The sequence below is a fragment of the Micromesistius poutassou genome (genome assembly GCF_964030765.1).
Source record: "Micromesistius poutassou genome assembly, chromosome: 13".
NCBI lineage: Eukaryota > Metazoa > Chordata > Actinopteri > Gadiformes > Gadidae > Micromesistius > Micromesistius poutassou.
This window is the reverse complement of record NC_140283.1, coordinates 17,956,904-17,978,544: the sequence shown is the minus strand read 5'-3', so window position 1 is coordinate 17,978,544 and position 21,641 is coordinate 17,956,904. Positions and strand designations below refer to the sequence as shown.

Sequence of the window (21,641 nt, the reverse complement as noted above, 5' to 3'; positions counted from 1 at the left end):
ATTGCGTTGCGTCGACGTGGAACCATAAATGAGCCTTTACTCCAGAACGTGACCATGGTGTAGGAGCGTGTGGTCCAGCACCTGGGGGTGTTTAACGTCCGTTTGAGGCATAAGGTCCTTCACATTGGGAATAATGGCCCCAGCGTCCCATCTGGAAACTGCTGTGTAAAATTGCACATCTTCAACCTTTCTTCTCCAGCACACGTTACATTTTTCAACGAGACACAAGTCACACACGAGAGCACGCACGCACACGCAGACAACATGAGTGAGCAAGATGCATTCGTGTTTGATTGATGTTGGCTATTTCTGTACACGAATTCTGTCCTTGTGAAACTAAGTGTTGACTCAAAAATCCGAAGCGATCACATCCCATGTGTTCTTGTCTGTGATTGACTTGTTGTATTGTGTGTGTGCGTGCATCTGTGCATATGTGTGTGACTTGTGTATCTTCACGATGTGCCCTCATCTGCAGACAGCTTATTTAAAAGAAGAACCCTTTCTTTAATTATTCAGTCAATAATAAGATCAATTTATTTCAAAATATCACAAACATGAACAACAAGTCACTTCTTTACAAACAATAGAACCAGCACTTTGAGCGTCACTCAGCGATGCTAGTCATGGAGCCCATTTCTTAAAGGTATTTTCTATATGGCAACTCTGGCTTCAGAATGACCAATACGCCAATGCAAGTCAATCACGTCTCTTCGACATTGTAAGTGCAATAACTTACTGCAGTGGAACAATATTACATAATATCAGGAATAGAAATACATGATTAATATAACAAAATTAAAAAAAAAACAAGAGAGTTTGAAAAGCAAATGTATCCAGCGCAACTTGTCAGAGTCAGAAATTCATTTTTCTGACTTCCATTTCTTGGCAATGTTGTAATACGTTTTTTGGTTTAGCATTTAGAGGTCCATTATTTTACAAATAATAAGCAAAACAAATGTACAAAAAAAAACAAATTAAAAAAGTCTAGCTCACATTCACACAATATGCTAATACAAAAAAAACGATTAATTGCTTTTTCTCAGTAGTATAAACATGGAGGAAGCTGCTGATTGGTGGAATGCTGTGGGGGGGGGGGGGGGGGGAGGAGGGGCTCTTACACAGGACTACATGTAGTTCTACAAATACTACTACAAATAGTACTACATTCTGACTAGTTAACCTAACAATTTAACTCATTCCTTTTGTTCGCATTACTTTTTCCAAAAAGCCCATGTATTCTCATCCTCTTCACATCTGTCTTTGTTTAGTAATGACTCAATATACCGTCCTGTAAAACGACTGCCTATGTTTGTGGTTGTTAAAGACACGATTAACTGAATAAATATTAGGGTTAGGTTTGCACGGTTTGAATCCGGTTACTTGTTACAAATATTATCAACACTGCGGAAAAAAAGGAATATACGTATGGCTTCATTGGGGTGTTTTTTTATTCTGTTATCCAGAAATGTATTATGTCAGTTGCTTTTAGCGAAACAGAAAACTTGGCTGACGCCGGCAACTGTGACGGGGTCCACCCATGTCGGCATGGTGACAGGAACGAAGAGAGAGGGAGCCAGGCCGCCCCGCCTTCACCCACACGGGGGAAGCCACGGAATGTGAGGCCGCCGCGGCCTCCGGGATCAGCCCAGAGGCTAATGAAGCCCCCGGCCTCTATCCCCCAGCGTGCATAGCGGCTCTGGTGACAGCCTTCCTCCAGAGACGGGGTTAACGCACAGAGACATCCCAGCAATCACTGGACAGGCTCACGGCATTCCTGCCTCTCTGCTCTCATGTCATCGCATTACCTAAACTTCCCAGAACGCTCCCGGAGCCTGCACCGACCCGGGACCAGCGGGCCTCCCCCCCTTCCTCCCCCCTCCTCCCCACCCCCCCCCCCTCCTCTCCGCACGGTGACAGATTGCACAGACAGACGTTGTTGCTCCGGGGAATCTGGGAAATCATCCCTCCTGAAACCCCACACTGATTGGTCGTTACAACGTGTGGAAGGGAGAGGCTGGGGGGGTGGGGGGGAGGTGGTGGGGGAGTGTGCCGTCGTGTCCACGCGGCCGGCAGCAGCACGCCGCGCCGTGATGTACTCTCCCAGGTGATTGCGCTGCGCGGCGCGGCGGCTGGACGTCGCGGTTTGACGCTAATTGGGAGCGTCTACTCCTGTTGGTTGCTGATTAGGGCGAGGCGGGGTAAGTTGGTGTTGAAGGCTGCTGCTGTGTGTTATGCGGGGCCTGCCGTCTGGCACCGGCGCGCAGACGGCGTTTCCTGTAACCCGAAGCCCCCCCCCCGCCCCCCCCCACCCCTCCAGTACCCGGGAGAAGGCAACCCGCGGAGGCTGCCCTGGGGGAGGAAATGACACGTTCGTTTGAAATTACTGCCAATCCAACGCCTGCGTCCTCCCTGACTAAATTGGCCCAGCCATGTCTGCCCTTCATCAGTTGCACTCTGTTTGCGTTCGGGCTTTCAACTTGGGTTTTTCTTTTCATGTCGTGAAGGTTTACATGCCTTACCTTTCACAGAGCATGAGGTGAAAGTAAGGGTTCTGTTTGGTTCTATTATTTGTTTTTTTGGGGCAGTGTGCAGCAGAAATGTAAACTCCCACGTACCCTTGGTGCTGTGGAGTATCCCTGTTTTTGTTTTATACTGTTCTGGGTTGCATATTTACTGATTTATGATTTGGGTGAGTCACACAAAAATGTGCGTTGGAGGGAGGAGCCTTGGAAACATGTTTAAGAAAAGGAAAAGAGGAAAATATATTATGGAAGGCAGCAAACAATAGGGTTATGAATGCATCATATCTGTGAGATGTTGAAGCTGAAGCTGGTGAAAACACTTTTTGTTATTCCGCTCCACGGAAGGCTTCTACGTGCTATAATGGACGGTTGTCACCCCTGTGCATTGCAGGCTTGCACATCTGAACCAGGTCATCTTATGGATGAACGACTCCCACTGAAGGAGGAACCACCTCCTCCATTTGAAAATTTAAAAACCTGAGAGTTTAAGGAATGAAGAATGTACACGATTCAATGAAAACCTCGATCAAAGTTCAAAGTAGCATCTCTATTTCTCTCTCTCTGGGCGCCTGCTGACTGTCATTGTCAGGCTGTTATCTGTGTTGCTATCGATGGCCTTTTCCTCCCTAGAGTAACCTCTCTTATCTCCGCGGCCCCTCCTACAGTTCCTTTGCCCTGCGTTATCATTAGTGCTGTCTGGCCACGTCCCTCCTCCCCCTTGACGCCTCCCAAATGCCGCTCCGGAGAAGAAGAAGGGGGGGGCCATTCCTGTGGGAAAGGGAGGAGGAGCGCCGGGAGAGGGGGGCGGGCGGGCGGGCGGGCTTGGCGTCGGGGGTCTGCAGTATCATGTGGCCCAAGAGATGGCCGCGCTGTGTTCTTTGGCCTTCATGCGCAGCGCCGCGATGCTGGAGGACTTGCGGTCGGGCTCGACGTTGAGGTCGTAGCCGTTGATGCCGCCGCCCATCACCGGGCCCCCGAACAGGCTGCTCATGTGCGTCTGTCCCATGTGACCGCCCCCGGGGCTGGGCACGCCCAGGAAGTCCGGGACACCTCCCGGGCCGTGGGGGTGGGGGGGCATGCAGGAGGCGACGGAGTCACAGGGCACCACGCAGCCCTGCACCGGGGAGCCGCCGCTGCTGCTGCCGATCCATGACGGGTTCTGGATCTGTGGGAGAGGACGGGGCGTTAGGGCGGCTGTGTGACAGGAGACGGGGCGCTGTAGGGGCGTCACTACTCTTGCACTATCCCACCCCTACTATTTAAACTATACTTTACTCATATTGCACTATATGACAATCGTGTTCAAACCTTCAACTTAACCGCTCTTTTGCACTTCTGTTTAGATCTCCAACCACATTTTGTTGTCTCTGTACTCTGTACTCTGACACACTGACAATAAAGAATCTGGATCTGAATCTGAATCTGAGGGGTGTTGGGTCACTACCAGACCCAAGGTCCTGGGTTTCGTTTCGCCCCTGTTTACAATGAGCAAGCTTCCTCACCCCTTCCTGCTCATTAAGGAGTGGCTTTGGATGCAAACAAAATGTCACCTAAATTGCAAAATAATAACAAGAACGGTATATGGTCAGTTCTTCCTCTGGGAAAGAAACCCACAGCGGATCTGAGACATCCACTGTTAGAGTACCTGTGCGTAGTTCTCTGGTCGTGTGAGGAGGGGCAGCTCGTAGGCGGTGGAGAAGTGTGTGCGGACCTGCTGCATCTGCCCGAAGCGCTCCCTCTTCCTCCACTTGGCACGGCGGTTCTGGAACCACACCTTGCAGAGAGAGAGAGAGAGAGAAAACAACACAAGCATCAGGAAAATATCCACAGTATGCCCTTCATTTGCTTCTTCTTTTACCTCCTTTTATGTTCATTTGTTTTCATTTAACTCTCATGTAAACTACAACCGCCAATGTTGTTCAGAAGCAAAATGGCACCGTATCAGTCCACTCGGCAGAAGGGAGAGAGAACGATGGAGAAGCCAAGGAAAGCCAGAGGACGGAGCAGACTATAAATCCCCCCCCCCCTTGCACATGTCAAGGCCCAGGTTTAACAGCTTGACGTGTCTTTAAGATCTCTTGATGTGAAGACGCTGGGTCTTCCCCCCTTGGCTCTGCCCGTCTCTGCCCGTGCCTTTGAAAAAAAAGCCCACCACCTTGTCCTCCCCCTCGCTCTGCCAGCGCAGACGGATCCACATCTGGACCCGCCGTGGTCCATAAATCACCCCAGAAAGGTGTTCTCTCTCTGGCATGTCAACACAGCTGATTAATGGAGGGGAGGATGACTCCTTCTGCACATTACATGAAAGAAAGAGTAAGCGACCGGCCAGATAGACTTTTATGCCTTTTTTTTTTTTCTTGCTACCCTAAAGAAGCAAAATATGTCAACATCTACACGTGTGCTTTCAGCGGTCAATGCTCAACGGTGCATTTGAATGACGTTCTTTTGGATGAGTTTGGATTACTTTTTATTTTTTGCGGAATGAGATGTGTTTGATGATCAGATCCATGGCTTGGGCGATATGGAGGAGATGAGGAGAGTATGGTATGGGCAAGATATTGTGGATATGCAGACAGTCGGAAGACTACAACAGAGTAGTTTCACAATTGCACCCTGTTTTAGAGTCCTCTGTCAAAATACACCTGAAAACAAGTTGACTTGTACACTACAGCAAGAGCTGGAGAAGATCCGTTCATAAGTGTCCAGTATCAATTCAGAGCAAAGAAAAACAATGTTTTATTGGCTCATACCAACTATAGTTGCTTTTTCCTTCAGATGACTGTTTGCTTTCCAAAATGTTTTGGGATTTTCAGTCAGATTTTGTCAAAAGATTAAACGTTGTGTAGATATCTCGTTAACAAATATATTCTGTTTCCATTCAGCTTTCCTCCCTTTTCATTTGCTTACAAAATCAGTTTTGACGTTTACATGTTTTCATGTTCTGATTGCTTTTGTCACATCAGAGTTCACAGCATTAAAGTGAGACTCTGCATATTTCTCTGCGGTATTTATTTGTTGGCTGTCTGAATACTATCATCCCTAGGGAGAGGGAAGAGCCTTCTTCAAAGAGAGAGAGAGGGAGAGAGAGAGAGTGGGTGAGCGAGGAAGAGAGAGAGAGAGAGCGCAATCCGCCCTCATCACAGGGGTTTGAACTTGGATTGCGGGAAGATTCCCATCCCAATCAGCCTGTGGTTTTTATAGAGTCCCTGACATGCAATTTCCCCTCACTCAACCTCTTCAAATCCCTCCCCTCGTATGTCATTCTCTGTTACACAGTCCAAACATACATGGATACACACACACGATATACACACACACACACACACACAATGAAAAGTTGATAATAGAAAAGTTGTAACAATGAAATTCATACCTCAAATATGACGTCTATGAGCTGTATGCATCAACATCACAGCCTATAGGGTTGCACCGTGGATTTAAGTCAGGATTTTGCGGTGGATTTTTAATCAAATCAGATAAGGGCAGCTAAGTACCAAGGAATGCATATAAACCAGTCATTGTGAAGGGATGAAACTAGTTGTTGGCTTCCTTTTCACAGTAAACACCTTATATGGAAGTCCCAGGGACATTAGAGGACAGCCCACCCTTGCAAAGATGTAAACTGATAGCTCGCTTGTCACTGAACCCCAATGTCAAGGTCACGGGCTTCTTGCCCTCAGAGTTATATGATGTGCTTTGAGGGGGTTTCAGAGCGTATGTTGTGTTCCACAGCCAGCCATCTTGAGGATCTGCTATTGATAAAGTTTCCCCACGTTGTTTATTAAGGCTTGTATCTGACTGTAACACTTTGTACTAAAGCTTGTACATTGTGAAGCACACTTCCAAGAGATCTGCTCAAGATGTTTTCGTGAAGATGTGGCATGTGAGAGATGAATGCAATAATCTGCGACCAGTGATCAAATGATCACAGAATACTGTTGAAGGAACCAGTGCCAGAACTCTTCCGATCAAGGCGATCGAGATGACATAACAACCTTTTCCCCAGCAGACCTTTGAGGACTGATCTTCCAGATCCCCATCGCTTTTATGCATTGCCCTGCAAAGTTTGGCCATGTTTCTTAAAGTCCTTCTTTAAGACAAAGTAGGGCATTAAATATACCAAATAATTATGGATTTTGTATATACTATATATTAATACATTTACTAATAAAAAATAGGTATAAATGAATATAAACAATACAAAATGTACTTTAAATGCACAATACTTTATTTATTTATTTTGAATGAGGTTTTGCATTAGTGTCCAATCATCCATACGCTAATTCGCTTCATTATCACTATCCATTATCACTGTCCCTCCCAGGGCCTGCCTCCTTACCCCCCTCTCCTCCCCCTGGAACCCTCCGTCTGCGTCTCTCTTCCTCCTCCAAAGTGGAACGGGGGGAAGTGGGGATATTGGAGAGTGAGATGGGAGAATGTTCAAACCAGAGCTTGTTTTCATTTCATGTTTAATTTCCTGACGCCTAAGCCCTCGGCTTTCCGCCGCCAACCCTGTTGACCTTTCAGAGGCGTGCAGGCGAGCAGCGGCCCGACTGTCGCACACTCATATGAACGCACACACATAAACGCACACACACACACACACACACATGTAAACGCACACTTGTGTCCACACACACACACACACACACACACACACACAAGCACATAAACACGTAGCCTTGCACCGAAGACCTATATATATGTAGCACACAATTATAAATGGAAACGTTTTACTGTAGCGCCAATTAAGTCTACATCTACCAAATGTTTGGCGTTCTTCTAAAAAAACGTATGTTACAACACCTGAGCACACGCGTGCAGTGTGTCTTGGTTCCAAGGGTACATGTGTCATGTTTCTCAGAGGCTTTGAATGGCGGTCGGGTCGAGACGCTAGCCAAATAGTTTAAAGACGAGATCATCACATGGGGGTGGAGGGGGACTGTTGTTCCATGTGTCTCCTGCTCCCCCCACACCAGTGGAGCTCCTACGTCGATTCGCGGTAATCTTCAAATTCGTAGGAATCATTCCCATCGGCGTAGATCACTATTAGTCATCATCAGCCCCTCTGTGTGCCGGTTTGATGTAGTGGTGGTGGTGGGGGATATACTATCCCTTTACTCGCTCTGACACAAAGAAAGGGGGCCAAACTTTAACCCCTGTCGCTGTCCTGTGTCGCTGTTTGTCTTACCCAGCAGACATCTGCAAGGAAGGTCTGCTCGGAGCTCTCTGGGCTTAAAGTGCTCACTGGTGATACAGTAATTGCCAAAGATGTTGACAGCAAAAGACAGCTTACAGTGCCATTAAAGAGCTTTATTTATGCTCCAGAGCAAGCAAGGGTCTGAGGTGGGGGAGGGGGCGAGGTAGGGAGGGAGGGAGGGAGGGCAGAGCTCGAAACACGGCTTTGAAGTCCAGCCGTCTCACCTCATCTCTGTCATACGAGGCTGGGCGATTGATAGACTGCCTGGCCGGTCACTCAGACGCACAGCCTGCTCCTCCATAAAGTTGGGGAAAAGGGAAGCATGGTGAAAGTTCAAGTTTGAGGTTGAGCGCAAATTGTACTGGATAAACGAGTAATGATGGCAGCCAAAAGATTTGATTATAGAAAATTGTCAACTGCATATATTCCGGCATCCTCAAATTGAGGATGAAAGTGGAGGACCTTGACAATTGTATTTTCCCTTGAAAAACACAGCACTGTACTCAATTACAATCGTCGCTCTTAACTGACATGAAAAGGTTTCCCTTTGGAATTTGTCAACCTTGCCAGTGCTCTATGGTACACAAGCAACCAGCCAACCCTGGCATGTGCCGTGACAGGTCCTGGGGCGGAAATTGCAGGGTTTTGTCTTGATTGTGTGGAGCTATAAGGTATGATTTTAAAAAGCATGGGTCAAACCTCACACCGACTAAAGTGAGCCATGCTGTCCGCCTGTTGGACCTGTGGGCTAATTATATTCATCTGTGGGAATAGATAGCTCTGTGTGCAGGCACAACATGAATGCACTCGCTTCACTGTACCAACGCACGCCAGACCAGGTTCTCGGTCCCTGACTATGTCTCAGAGCGGAATTGTAAATTGAAACTGTCATCCCCAGTGTTTTCCTAAGTCACTTCCTCGCCAAAAAAGGTTTCATTACTTTTTCATGGAGCTATTGTTTTTCTATGTGTTCGTGTCTGTGTTTTTTTTTTTTCCGTCCACTGATGCTGTTTGTTGAAGTAGACTTGAGAGGGGTTTTGGAAGAGAAAACCGCTCGGAAACACTTGACCCCTGACATCCCTTTAACAGAGTCTGTCACAGAGTCTGCAGCATGTAACAGTTAATAGTGTTTGGTATTGCTGCTCTGTCCCACCCGGCCCACTCCCGATGTGAAACTGGCATGCAGGAAGAGCGAGCAGGGAACAATGAGCCATGCTGTCTGCTGTTGCGGGGAGGAAAAAAAAAAAAAGCTCTTGTCAAGAGGCCAGCTCCTCCAGGCCTCTCTTCGTTCCCCGAGTGAATATTGACATGCAAACAAACGTTGACTACAATGATTCAGCTCAGCCTCACCACTCCGATCCCCTGTTGAGGAACATCACTCAAACTAGAGAAAACCAGAGGCCAGCTCCAAAACCGAGGGTTATGGAGTTGCTAGGTCCAGATGATGTCACATGCCATACTTTGTCCGTGACACACAACTGGCACAATCCTGAGACTCCTGAGATGTTGTCGTTCCAACCCTGAACTGTGATGTTCACAGCTCGGCTACTCTTCTACAAACCCGTCGTGTACCGCCGGGTCGGTGGTACCCCCCCCTTCCATTCTCACCTGCACTCGGGCCTCGGTCAGGTCGGTCCTCAGGGCCAGCTGCTCGCGGGCGTACACGTCGGGGTAGTGGGTCTTCTGGAACACCTTCTCCAGCTCCTCCAGCTGGTAGCTGGTGAAGGTGGTGCGGTTGCGGCGCTTCTTGCCCTTGTTGCTCTCGGGCTCGCTCTTGTCCAGGGGCCCGGACAGGTCGGAGCCCGGGCGCTCCAGCTGCTGCGTCTTCATGCCGGGCTCCTTGAGGTTCAGGTAGCTGCCCTCCATCCCCGGGGCCTCGGCGTTGGGCGGGCACTCGGACTCGGTCAGCCCGCCGTTGTCCTTGGCTGTGAATGAATGGCGGTCGTTAATTAAGCAATGTTTTGATACAGTGTGGATGCGTCAGAGTCAATGCACAAGGTCCGAGACACTTTGGTTATTTATATTTTATTATGTGTTTTTAGTTTGCGTACCAAAGGTGGATTTGTATAGTGAGTAATATGAAGGATGTTTGTATCTGTTCCTAAATGAGGCCACTCATTTCCCCGACGGTTTCTTAATTTACAAGTCAAAGACGTGTCTGCTTTCACTCCTGTGTACACTCCCCACGCTGAATGACGTTCACACTCACAAGCTTGCATCACCTCTCTAAGGTTTTATTTTTGGGGCTTCAAAAAGCCACGTCTCCATCGCGGTGAGTCTGAAAAGTACAAGAGGAAAGCGAGGGCCTGTTTCTGTTTGAAAGGTATGTCACTTTGCATTGGCGTGACCTGTGACACCGCCCCCTCCCCCCCCCCCCCCCCCCCCCCCCTACAAAGCCCTATTCCCCGTCGCCAGCCCCCCCCCTCCGCCCGCGCCCCCCCCCCCCCCCCCCCCAATCACGCCATCTGAAACCCGAACCGCACAAAGCCTGCTCCATCTTGAGCCATGTATGGCTGGCCTTGTGTATACCGGAGCCACCGCAGCACCACCGCACCACCGCGCTCTCCACCTTGTAAACAGCATCGTGTTTGTCACCTTCAATTTGGAGAGACGCAATCTTTTTCGGGTGGGTGACAGACTTGGCTCTGTTGGCCCTGTCTCGTTGTGTGCGAGCCTATTTTTTTTTTGTTTCCTTTTAGGAGATGAAGAAAGGCCGTTCGGTCCACTCCAATAAACAAACAGCTGTGTGAATAAATAAGCAGAAGGTTCTCTGGTTGTGAATGGGGCCAGGCTCACAACAGTGAGTTCTGTATTCTGATTCCTTTCCCTTGCCTCGGCTGCACATGCTCCTCCTGTCCATGCAGGTTCGGGAACCTGCATGTCATGATAGTTCCTGACAAGGGAACTATTAAAAAACGTGAACCTCCCATGAGCAAGGCATGTTCATGGACTCGGTCCATCGTTGGTTTCAAAGAATCAACACAACCTTCATGTGTTGCTTCGGTGGCCCCGGCCCACTGGAGTCCAGGACCTCTGTGTTCGTTATGTCTGAGCAGATAGAGATGACGTCTCATCTGGAGGGCTTTAACGGGCTTCATCTTGGATTGATGAAGTCGGGGTGGGGGGGGGGGGGGGGGGGGGGGTTGACTCTCTCTCCACTACTACGTCCAAGTTTGTTTTCATGAATTGCAAATGACTTTTCTGCGCCACATTGAGACGTCAATAGTCATCGCTCTTCCCCTCACCCTTTGGTGCTCCTCAGACCTGTCCCCCCCCCCCCCCCCCCCCAGACACTAATGGAACACTACAGCTCGCTCAGCTGGGGGTCACGACCCTTATATCGCTGTGGCCCACCTGTCAGACTCTCTCACAGTCTCTACCGAGGCAGATGTTCTGACATCATCCACCCCCTACACGCGCACACACACACACACACACACGTACACACAAACGCACACGTACACACGCACACACGCACACACATGGATGGCTTGTATTCTAACCCACACTAAGTCCTGGGGCAATTTCAAGAGGCAGGTCCAGCCAACTTTGTGTTCCTGTTTGGCATCTGTGGAACAGAAAATCAATTATGCCACTGAGCAAGGCATCCAGAGTTGCTAGGGCAACGAGTACATCTGGGAAACGGAGACACATGTGGAGGTGGATGTCCAGTGTATTTCAGAATAATATTAATAATTGTGAGATCGACTCGTCCACGCATATGACTCCCGTCATGAATAAATATATCTTACGAAATTGTTATTCTGTATAGCGGCAAGCAGCATCTTTCGTGCTCTGCTACACTCATGTTGGCTGAAATCCTTTGCCACAAATATCTTCCTGCTGAGCATTCTGCATGTTCCTCACGAGAACAAAGCCATCAAACACTATTTTATCTTTTATAGCCAAGATTCGGGTGCGTTGACTCTATGTTTGCCATTTCTTGGAATGTGTTTTGGATTTGAGATCTACAGTCGATGTATATGACAAATGAAGGCAGGATGTGTGCTGAACTTGCCTTTCCCTGAAGCAGTCCTGTGACATGCTTCAGACCTCTTCAGTTAGTAAAGTTCAGAGATTTACTAGGGTCAGCAATTTAATCACTGCCGAAAACAGAGAGGAAACATCAAAGTGTAATTTAAATGGCCGTAAAGCAGCAGGACACCCTCTTGGTTTTTATGGAATGGGATAGGGAGGGTCAAGAGAAGGCAAATAAAAAAAACACAATAAATTAGTTACCTGGAGAAGGGTTAATGACCAAACACTAAATTGGGACGGGAATGCTTTTAAACAGAGTGGTTTTAAAGGCTCTGTTAAAATAGCAAAAAAAAAAAAAAAGTCAGACTGAGGCCGGCCACGATAGCGTTCCCGTTATCACCCCGTATACGACCGCATCAATAAAGCACGATACCGCAAATTATTCCAGCGACTAATGGGGGAGGAGCTACCCACCGTTGATTGGCAGCCGTGCCGTCGGGTAAATTGTTTATAGGACTACATTCAGGTGAGGCCTGAGCCATCACTCATAAGAAATGATGTCACTTCCTTGTTGGAAGTGGTCGGGGAAGAAGCTCCCAGATGTTCCGTAGGGGAGATCAATGGCAGCCGCTCGCGCAGGAATGCAGATTCCACAAGGAAGACTGAACCTTTCTGGTCAACCTCAGCTCCCGATAATTTGACATATTCACGGCCTCACTACCACTATTATATATATATATATATATATATATATATATATATATATATATGCTGTGTTTAATATAGAAAAATAGAATTTGGATCGTTTTTGACATTATGAATTATAATTTAAGATTGGGTGTCTGAGCAGGTCAAGTAGTGTCATGTACCAATAACATAATTACATAATAATAATAATATATTATAATATCATAATTACTAAGTAAATAATTCATGATTTCAGTTAAAGTTATTGAATACTTTCTGAATAATAAGCAATGACTAATTACATGTGGCAATGATTGAGCATATAAGGGTTACATTACATTCTATCCGGCCATTTAATAGATAATTACTGAAGATAAATAGACCTGCACCTCTACACAAAAATGTCTGTTCCTTCCATCAAACTACACGAGAGTATATTAAAAACTGGAACTGTGTCGTAGTTATGTAGCTTTTAGGGAAACTGTTTATGCAATGTGTTTCATCGTTAGCATGGTTCATGTGGACTTTTTCTATTTCCAAAAATAGGTTGTAATGAATGTAAGATTTCAGTTTTTCATAACGGTGAATCAATCAGTAATCAATCTGTCTTTTCCTGGGTCAGGAAATATGCATATGTGCATATATTATGTGTGTTAATATGCAGACTATAACAGCACCTCTGATAGAGATTGGCGATTGGCTAGGGCAGATTAAGACTGAAGGCCAGCCTTAACACCAAAGGCTAGGAGCAAAACGCGCCACCTGGTTAAAATTTCCAAATCGTTTCTTTTTCTGGCGAGCATACGTTCGGGGGAGTGGGGCGGGAGACAGGAAGTAGAAGGCAAAGCTTGTTTTCTCTGTCTGTCTGTCTCTGTCCCTCTCTCTCTCACTCTCTCTGTCTTTCTCTCTCTGTCTCTCTCTCAAACTCTCTCTCACTCTGTCTTTCTCTCTGTGTCTTTCTATTGTGCTCTCTCTCTCTCTCTCTCTCTCTCTCTCTCTCTCTCTCTCTCTCTCTCTCTCTCTCTCTCTCTCTAATGTTACTTTTTCACTCACATTTGCTCTCGCTCTCTCAATGGCTCTTCTCTCTCTTCTCCTTCTCATCCTTTCACTCAAACTTTGGGGACTGCCCATGACCAATCAGCGAGGAACGGTTATTTGACAGAGGCATAACTCTTATAACTGTAAATGTCAGAGAACACAAAATATGGTTTTATTGAAATCTATGATTCAATTTATCAAGCATTGAAATATCTTGAATTTTGATATCAATAAAAATTGTCATGCATGATTTTATATTTTGCCTAAAATGACCGTCTGCTATTAGCAGAGTATTTACAACCTATACTCTGTGTTAGTAATCAGCACAAAGACACACACAAATGGTGTGACATAATTGTGACTTCTTTAAATCCACTGCATACTAACGTAGTCCTGTCACTGACATAACACACTGGATCACCGAAACCAAAATCGTTTTCCCATTTTTATTCTTAGATGTTTATGCTGCCTTGTTTCAGGGGCATAACTGTTGACAACTGTTGACAACTGTTGCCCAACTCTGCAGGCCATGTGAGGCATATTTTGGGGTGTAGTGCGTGAGTATTGATAGTAGCACAGTAATCCCTGGGCCCAGAGAGAGACCCCAGGCTTAACCACATGGTTCAGCCGGCTCTGAGGACACAGCCCCATGTTGGACTGCTTTCCCTCTGCCCCAGTGGCTGCTCCAGATACACACGCATGGTGTGCATGTGAATATATGCAGAGGCCAGTTCATTCGGGGGAAACTCACAAAATGTACCAATACATTTCGGTATTTCATGTGTCGACTTGAAAACATACGTATCTCAAAGTGGGCCCACATCCGTTTCCGAGGGAAACGCTCTTTTCCATTTCTGGCTGTCTCAAATGATTACTCGGAGGCAATCACCATCGTTTGACTCTGATTATTTACACAAGGTATTGTTGAGACAGGGTTATGTAAACCAGCCCCACTTTGTCATCTCAGGGACTCTCTGTGACTTTGCAGGGCTTGTGTTTGGGGAATATGAATAATAACTGGGGCTATAAGGAGCCAGTGATGCACATCTGCCTCTGATTAATGTAGAGCGCTCTTGCGGTCCTGACCTGCATTCCTCCAGATTCCTCCGTGCACACGATGTGTTCTCCAGGTTTAACTGCATGCATAGGTGACAAAGTATCCTGGGTTTTACGCTTTTTAGGACGGCGTTAATCAACGACGTTCACATGATGTATTAAGGCACAACAGCTGAGACGTTGAAGTCGCAAGGGAAAGGCCTGGAAGTGGATGATACACTGTCTCTCTTAAATGGGGTTGATTTAGATATTATTTAGAAGCTGTTTGAGAGAAACAAACACCAGACATGTCTTGAAAAAAATCAACAATATAATATATTTCGGAACAGTTTAAATAAAGTGACTAAATTCTTGCCATATGTAAACGTGGCTACAATAACAAAGGATTTCAACAGAGTAGTAAATATAAAATCTTTACAGCATCATTGAATCAAATCTATCATATTTAACTGTTGTGTTTATTATTGTTATATTTAATATGAGCCTTGAGGTTAGTAATTATAGTTTTTTAGTGTTTATATTGCACCGATGACACACCCAGGTGTAAAGTACTACCATTTGTAAAAGACAGACTGTGTATAGTGAAAGTGTTTTTCAGTTTGTCATCTCATTTCATTATATGAAGAGTCGGAAGCCTAAATAAATAAAATATATACAAAATAAATAAATCCATAGTGAATAAATAGGCCCACTACAGATTGAAGTAATATACATTATGAATAAGCCATAATGTCAAAAATACAATTCATAAAGTATCCGACACACACACGCTGTGTGTTGTGAGGATGAGGGTAAAGCGTTAAAGGTCTGAGCAACATGTCCCCCGTCGAGGACCACACAAAACACTCTGACGCCTGAGGGTTTGGCCCCCAGCTTATCTTCCCAGACCCACGGGGCCTTCATCTGGTTGCAACATTGGAAAATAATAACAGAGTGGAGCACTCCTCGGCGGAGATGATGGTCTATTTGGTTTTTGGGATGGTGTTAAGACAAATTAGGCTGTCACTGCACTCGCCAAGTAAGTTTAGCTCAAAGGCCTGCACAAGATATGTTTGATGCACCTCCACAAATTATGCATTAATGTCAAGTTGAATCATTAGAATAAATGTATAGTGTGTGTGTGTGTGTGTGTGTGTGTGTGTGTGTGTGTGTGTGTGTGTGTGTGTGTGTGTGTGTGTGTGTGTGTGTGTGTGTGTGTGTGTGTGTGTGTGTGTGTGTGTGGGGGGGTCTTTTCAGACTAAACATGTGGAACCAGATAAATGTATCGGGTTCCACCGCACAGAATTACGACGATTGCATTCCGCTCCACGTCAGTCGCGCGATGTGCAAGTCGAGATTTATGCGTGTTTTGATGCCTGCTAATCAAAATCGTACATCTGACGATTAATTTCAATAATTTTCCCAACGCGGGGTGTGGTGGGTGTCAGAGACATAGGCCTGCATGCACTATTTCATCATCTTTAGTTTACGGTATCATGACATCAAGACTGACCCAAACGATGTCATCCATCCAAGCATGATCCTGTCCATAACGAATGATTTGCATAACAATGAAGGCTTAATTTCGTTGTTATGGTTAGCGGTTATGGTTATGGTTTTATTGTTTAAAAATGTGAGGTTATAGGCCTGGTTTTCAGTTTTGTCTCAGTTTGAATTAATGTAGGCCTACGTGTAGGCGTTACGTTAATACATTAAAGTACATATGGGCCTAAACATATGCTGTTGTCCCATCGGGGTGCTGTAGTAGAAGACACATTTTAGTTTTCAAAAGTCATAACCCTACACCTAATAAATCATGTACGTGGATTCGTTTCCAGAAAAAGGTTTTGGCCGACCGGGAGAATGATCATCTAAGAATAGTTATCAATCAATCACTTAATTGTCAGCCAATCCCAGACACGTCCTGCGCCTCATCCATCATTTAATTGATGAAGAACAAACTGTGAACTTGGTTGGGCTGTGAGAGGACGTTAAACCAAAAGCAATTTTACATTTTTTAAATAGTTGAATATTGGCTAGGCCTATTTCAATGTTTTACTTTTCCGCACGGATGTGCGGAATTAACAACAATACCTATGGATATGAAACATATAAGGCTTGAGAATTGTGCAATATAAGTGAAGAGCAGCGTTTGTTAAATCAGAAAATAGACCCAATAAAAATAATCCTACTTTAAATAACTTTGCTGCAGCGGTTTTACGCCGCAAATATTACAATGTTGCACGGCGCTCACTCAACCTATCATTTAGTATAATTTATAGAACGCTCTCCTCACTCCATCATCCAATTCTACTGCATATTAATCCATCGCAGTCCCTACGAATCTTGGTGTCGTTCTATCCCTCCGATCCCCGCGGTTGCTGAACTCACCGTAGCAGGGGATGAGCGACCCGTTGTGTCCGCTCTCCAGCTTGCTGTTCTCGGGAGGAGTTTTGCACGCCGGCCGCTGCATAAAGTGGTGGTACTTGTTGAAGGTGCCCTCCTCGCTGCCATCCAAAGACTGGCACTCCTGCTGGTAAGGACTCCGGGACTTTTCCCCGTACGCCTGTCCCTTACCGGGCAGGAAAGTGGGGCTGTATTTGGTCTCGCTCGTCTGGAACGTCCTGAACGGGTTGGCCTGGTGATCCCTGCCCTGCGGAGCGGACGCACCATAATATGAATCCATCGATGTCATATCGCAGTACGAGACGCACGTATCTGCGTTCATACCTACAACAAAAAAAAAAAAAGTGAAAAAAGTGAATCGGAGAATCCAAACTTCTTTTCAGTCTTCTTTTCCCCCGTTACGCACGCGCTACAGGTACTCTCTCCGGACTGTTACGCACCGACCGACTCATGCGCGCACACACACTCCGCAGTGGCGCATCTGGGACTGGTTACGCAACGAATCAGATGTTTTCCAGAGGACCGTAGACTGAACAAATGCTCAAATCCCCCTTAAGGTTCGTCGGGGTAAAGGAGGAAAGCCGTGATGGAGTTTGGTACCGCCTCGATCGCCCTTCTTTCACACAGTGCTGCCTCGACCTTCTCGCTCCACAGACTGGAAGTTGGCCTCTGCTAAGCCCGTCCGCCACTATTAAGCACTCAGTGGAGATGGGAGGTCAAGCTCAGGAGGAGGCAAGCTGCTTTTTCTTTTTTTTCTTTTTTTGGGGGGGTTAAACACGCGGGAGGCACAACACATGACACTAATGCTATTAAGGGATGGCTATATGTGCAGGCCCGACGCAGGCCCGTGCCAACACAGGTCCATCGCTTTGTGAGTTGGATGTTTTGTTGTGGCGGCAGATAGGCTCAGAGCCCCCCGCTGGGTCAACCCTGACATAGGACACACGTGTTGTTTGGTGCAGAGGATTATTTCGTTAAGCGGAAGGCGCTTATTTCAGGTGTCACGTGTCATAGACCATATTGAGATATAGCATAAATGGCCTGATAATGACAAGTGTATTTTAAAAGTTTAGGCCCTCACAGGTCTGTATTTTTCCCCACATTGCACACAAAGCTGCCTGTCCGATTCAATTCAGAGTCAAGGTCGCTAAATACTGAGGCTGGAGGCCAACTCAGAACCCTAAACTGATATAAATTATGAATTTAAATATGATATACTACTATGCTAAAATACGTAGTTTGAATTGTCAACATGAATTAAGCCTGTAGGATGTCAATCGAAATGTAGACCTCGGTTTACTGAGGCATGAAGTACAAGGCAGTGTGACGATCGGGTATTCCGAAGGAGGCTTTATATAGCCGAGGATGCTTGCAACCGTTTAGACCAACGAGGTTATGCCGCTCCTCAGCCCTATTAATGACATTCTCTGAACGCCTCGAGTTTGAGGCCATTAGCAAGCAATACTGGACCTATCAATTTAAATTTGTGCAATAATATTAGGCTACAACATGCAATTAAGGCCCGATGTCGCTGATTCCAAGCCCGGGACGTCCCGTGTTATTATAGCCCAACAAGGTCATGCGTCTCGGTCGCATTATCAATTGTCTAATTTTTGTTTGGCCTTATGTCATTAACAGCATGACAGCAATAGTGTACCTTAACGTCTGAGCAAATAATAGGCCTTTTACAACAATTAAGTCGTGAAGCCTAAAAATGTAATTTCATAAGAAAACTTGGTTTTGGCATAACCGTGTTTAATTTAGAAAGGTAGAAAGTTCCTTTCTTAATAATTTAGGAAGATTAAAGCATTATCCTTGGCCCTTTGCGTTTAAATATCATGCTATTTATATAAACTATTAATCCAAATTGGGCATTCGCTTCTAAAAATAGGCTATAAACGTATTCGGCCTATGATTATTATTTCTTTATTATAATTATAATAATTATTATTATTTGAATTATTTATATTCTTATTATAATTATCAATTTCAATGTTGTTATTTTTGTTATTTGTGTAGGCCTTATAATTATATTAGGCCCATTATAATTATTTTTAGCAGGCCTAGTGTAATAATATAAACAATTATATAATATAATACTCATACAAATAATAAAGAAAATGAGATAATTTATATTTAATGTTGTTTTAAATAGTTTAAACGTTTATTTTAAATCAAGTAATTTCATGAACACTTATCAAGGCAGCAGGTATAAATGCTCCGCCCGGTCGTTTCTTAATTAGCCTAATGCATTATTGATACGATGACATTGGTGTGAAGTTTACACGTTATTTCAAACGATCAGAATTAATTGGCCCATGTAACCTAATGAAGGGACGGACCTATTGAATTATTTTATGCGCAGGCCTATTAAATAGGTATACCCTGAATAATATGTCAAGATATTTCTGCCTAATTACCCATTACGTAATCTTTCAATTATTAGCATCTGATGATAATCGAGTGAGTTGTTTCTGTTGGTAATGAATTATCCTCATAAGCACACCCGGGCCTGCGTTTGGATAGGCTGTAGTTGAACGCGACCACCACCGGCACCTCACTTGCTGTGCAAGAATGTATTTACCAGACTTCAAACAAGTACATTTCTTCGTTTACCACTAAATAGCTTCTATAAAAATGTCCCAGTGCTCCAGTGTGATGATGGTAAGTGTGTCTTGCTTGCCACAGTGATGTTGTGTTTGCTTAGTCTTTAGTTTTATACAACAAACCAACAAAAACAAACTGAAATAATTACAAGTGTATATATGTTTATGTGCTTGGCTGCAATCAATAATTAAACATTGGTATATGCTTATACTCCGATAGCGACTTCCACTAGAAAAACATCCTAAAATAAATACATAGTGTTATCTTGTTCATTTAAAAAAGTTTGTATCTTAAATGAAAATAACTTACCTAAGGTCTAACGTCTTTGATCATTTTCACCACCTCTCTCATCGTGTGTGTGTGTGTTCTGCAAACACATGAATGTGCAGAATAATCGCCTCTGCATCTGCAAACAATAGTTGACGCCAACACTTTTTCCAGCCCATTATTGAACGAGTGTTTTTATCTCGATGCAGTCCTTTGAAATAAAACGGCTCAGTGTGTGAAGCAGGAATGCTGAAGGCCCTCCATTCAAGGGAACTCTACTTTTCAACGGCCGTTTAATACAAACCACTCTGTCTGCAAATGACCCCAAGGGACCGTAGGAGGCCTGACTCCATTCACTAAGGGACCGTTCTGACTCCATTCACTAAGGGACCGTTCTGACTCCATTCACTAAGGGACCGTTCTGACTCCATTCAGTAAGGGACCGTTCTGACTCCATTCAGTAAGGGACCGTTCTGACTCCATTCACTAAGGGACCGTTCTGACTCCATTCACTAAGGGACCGTTCTGACTCCATTCACTAAGGGACCGTTCTGACTCCATTCAGTAAGGGACCGTTCTGACTCCATTCAGTAAGGGACCGTTCTGACTCCATTCACTAAGGGACCGTTCTGACTCCATTCACTAAGGGACCGTTCTGACTCCATTCACTAAGGGACCGTTCTGACTCCATTCACTCTAAGGGACCGTTCTGACTCCATTCACTAAGGGACCGTTCTGACTCCATTCAGTAAGGGACCGTTCTGACTCCATTCACTAAGGGACCGTTCTGACTCCATTCACTAAGGGACCGTTCTGACTCCATTCAGTAAGGGACCGTTCTGACTCCATTCACTAAGGGACCGTTCTGACTCCATTCACTAAGGGACCGTTCTGACTCCATTCACTCTAAGGGACCGTTCTGACTCCATTCACCATAAGGGACCGTTCTGACTCCATTCAGTAAGGGACCGTTCTGACTCCATTCACTAAGGGACCGTTCTGACTCCATTCACCATAAGGGACCGTTCTGACTCCATTCACTAAGGGACCGTTCTGACTCCATTCACCATAAGGGACCGTTCTAAAGAGGCAATAGACCTGTTGGCTCTACTCACACGGGGGGGAACATGCCAAGATATTTCTGAGTGCCGGAGGGGACCATCTCTCTCTCCACACACACGCACACACACACACTCAGGGGCCTACAGGGTTTATGTTGGCACCATGCGGGGCCCCAATGTATTTGTAGCAAGGGGTCACCCCTTAAAAAATGTCCCCTGGCTATCGGATGCCTTTACGAGAGTGGTAGCAGGGACTAGAACGGCCCTCAGGGCATGTGCTTGCTTTGGTGTGCCACTCATATGGAGATACAGGAACAGTTCATGGGAAAGATCAAAAATATTTACTGTGTAACCTAACTCTCTGACAGACAGCCATTTTAATGTCCTTGGAAAGGAGGAGAAATTAAAGTCTGTGGACACCAAAATAAATTGAGTGAAATTGGTTGAGGGACAGCTCATTCTTGGAGATGTTGGTGATTAAAGGAGCTGGAGCGTCCATGGAGCATCAGCTAAGCTTAAACAAGATCTACACAGCTAGATCTATATGGACAGACAGAAATATGCCATCCTTGTGTATACATCTTTGAGGAGGATTTGAGTTCCCTGAAACGACAAACCTATTCCATCACCTATAGACCAGAACCCAGGCTGTGGGTGTGTCTGCGTGAGGGCAGAAGCGAACATGTCTTCAAGCGAAATGCTTTGGGTAAAGACTGCTGCACGTGCAAACGTTAAATCACTGTGTTTATGCTGATTGGGTCCCAGTGCTTTCAGAGACTGCGTGTTCAGCTTCTACTGGTGACGTTGTTGTAGGGGAGTCAGAAGACAGAGGGGGTAGCT

At 45.5% G+C, this 21,641-nt stretch overlaps 1 protein-coding gene across 1 annotated transcript; it reads right to left on the bottom strand.

The window, feature by feature from the left end:
* Positions 1–3,366: 3,366 nt before the first annotated feature.
* Positions 3,367–17,188, bottom strand: alx4b (ALX homeobox 4b; the record flags this gene model as incomplete). Its single annotated transcript, XM_084476958.1, has 4 exons — positions 3,367–3,687; positions 4,168–4,296; positions 9,331–9,647; positions 16,852–17,188. 4 exons carry the CDS (start codon positions 17,186–17,188, stop codon positions 3,367–3,369), a joined length of 1,104 nt encoding a protein of 367 aa, XP_084333084.1.
* Positions 17,189–21,641: the final 4,453 nt, after the last annotated feature.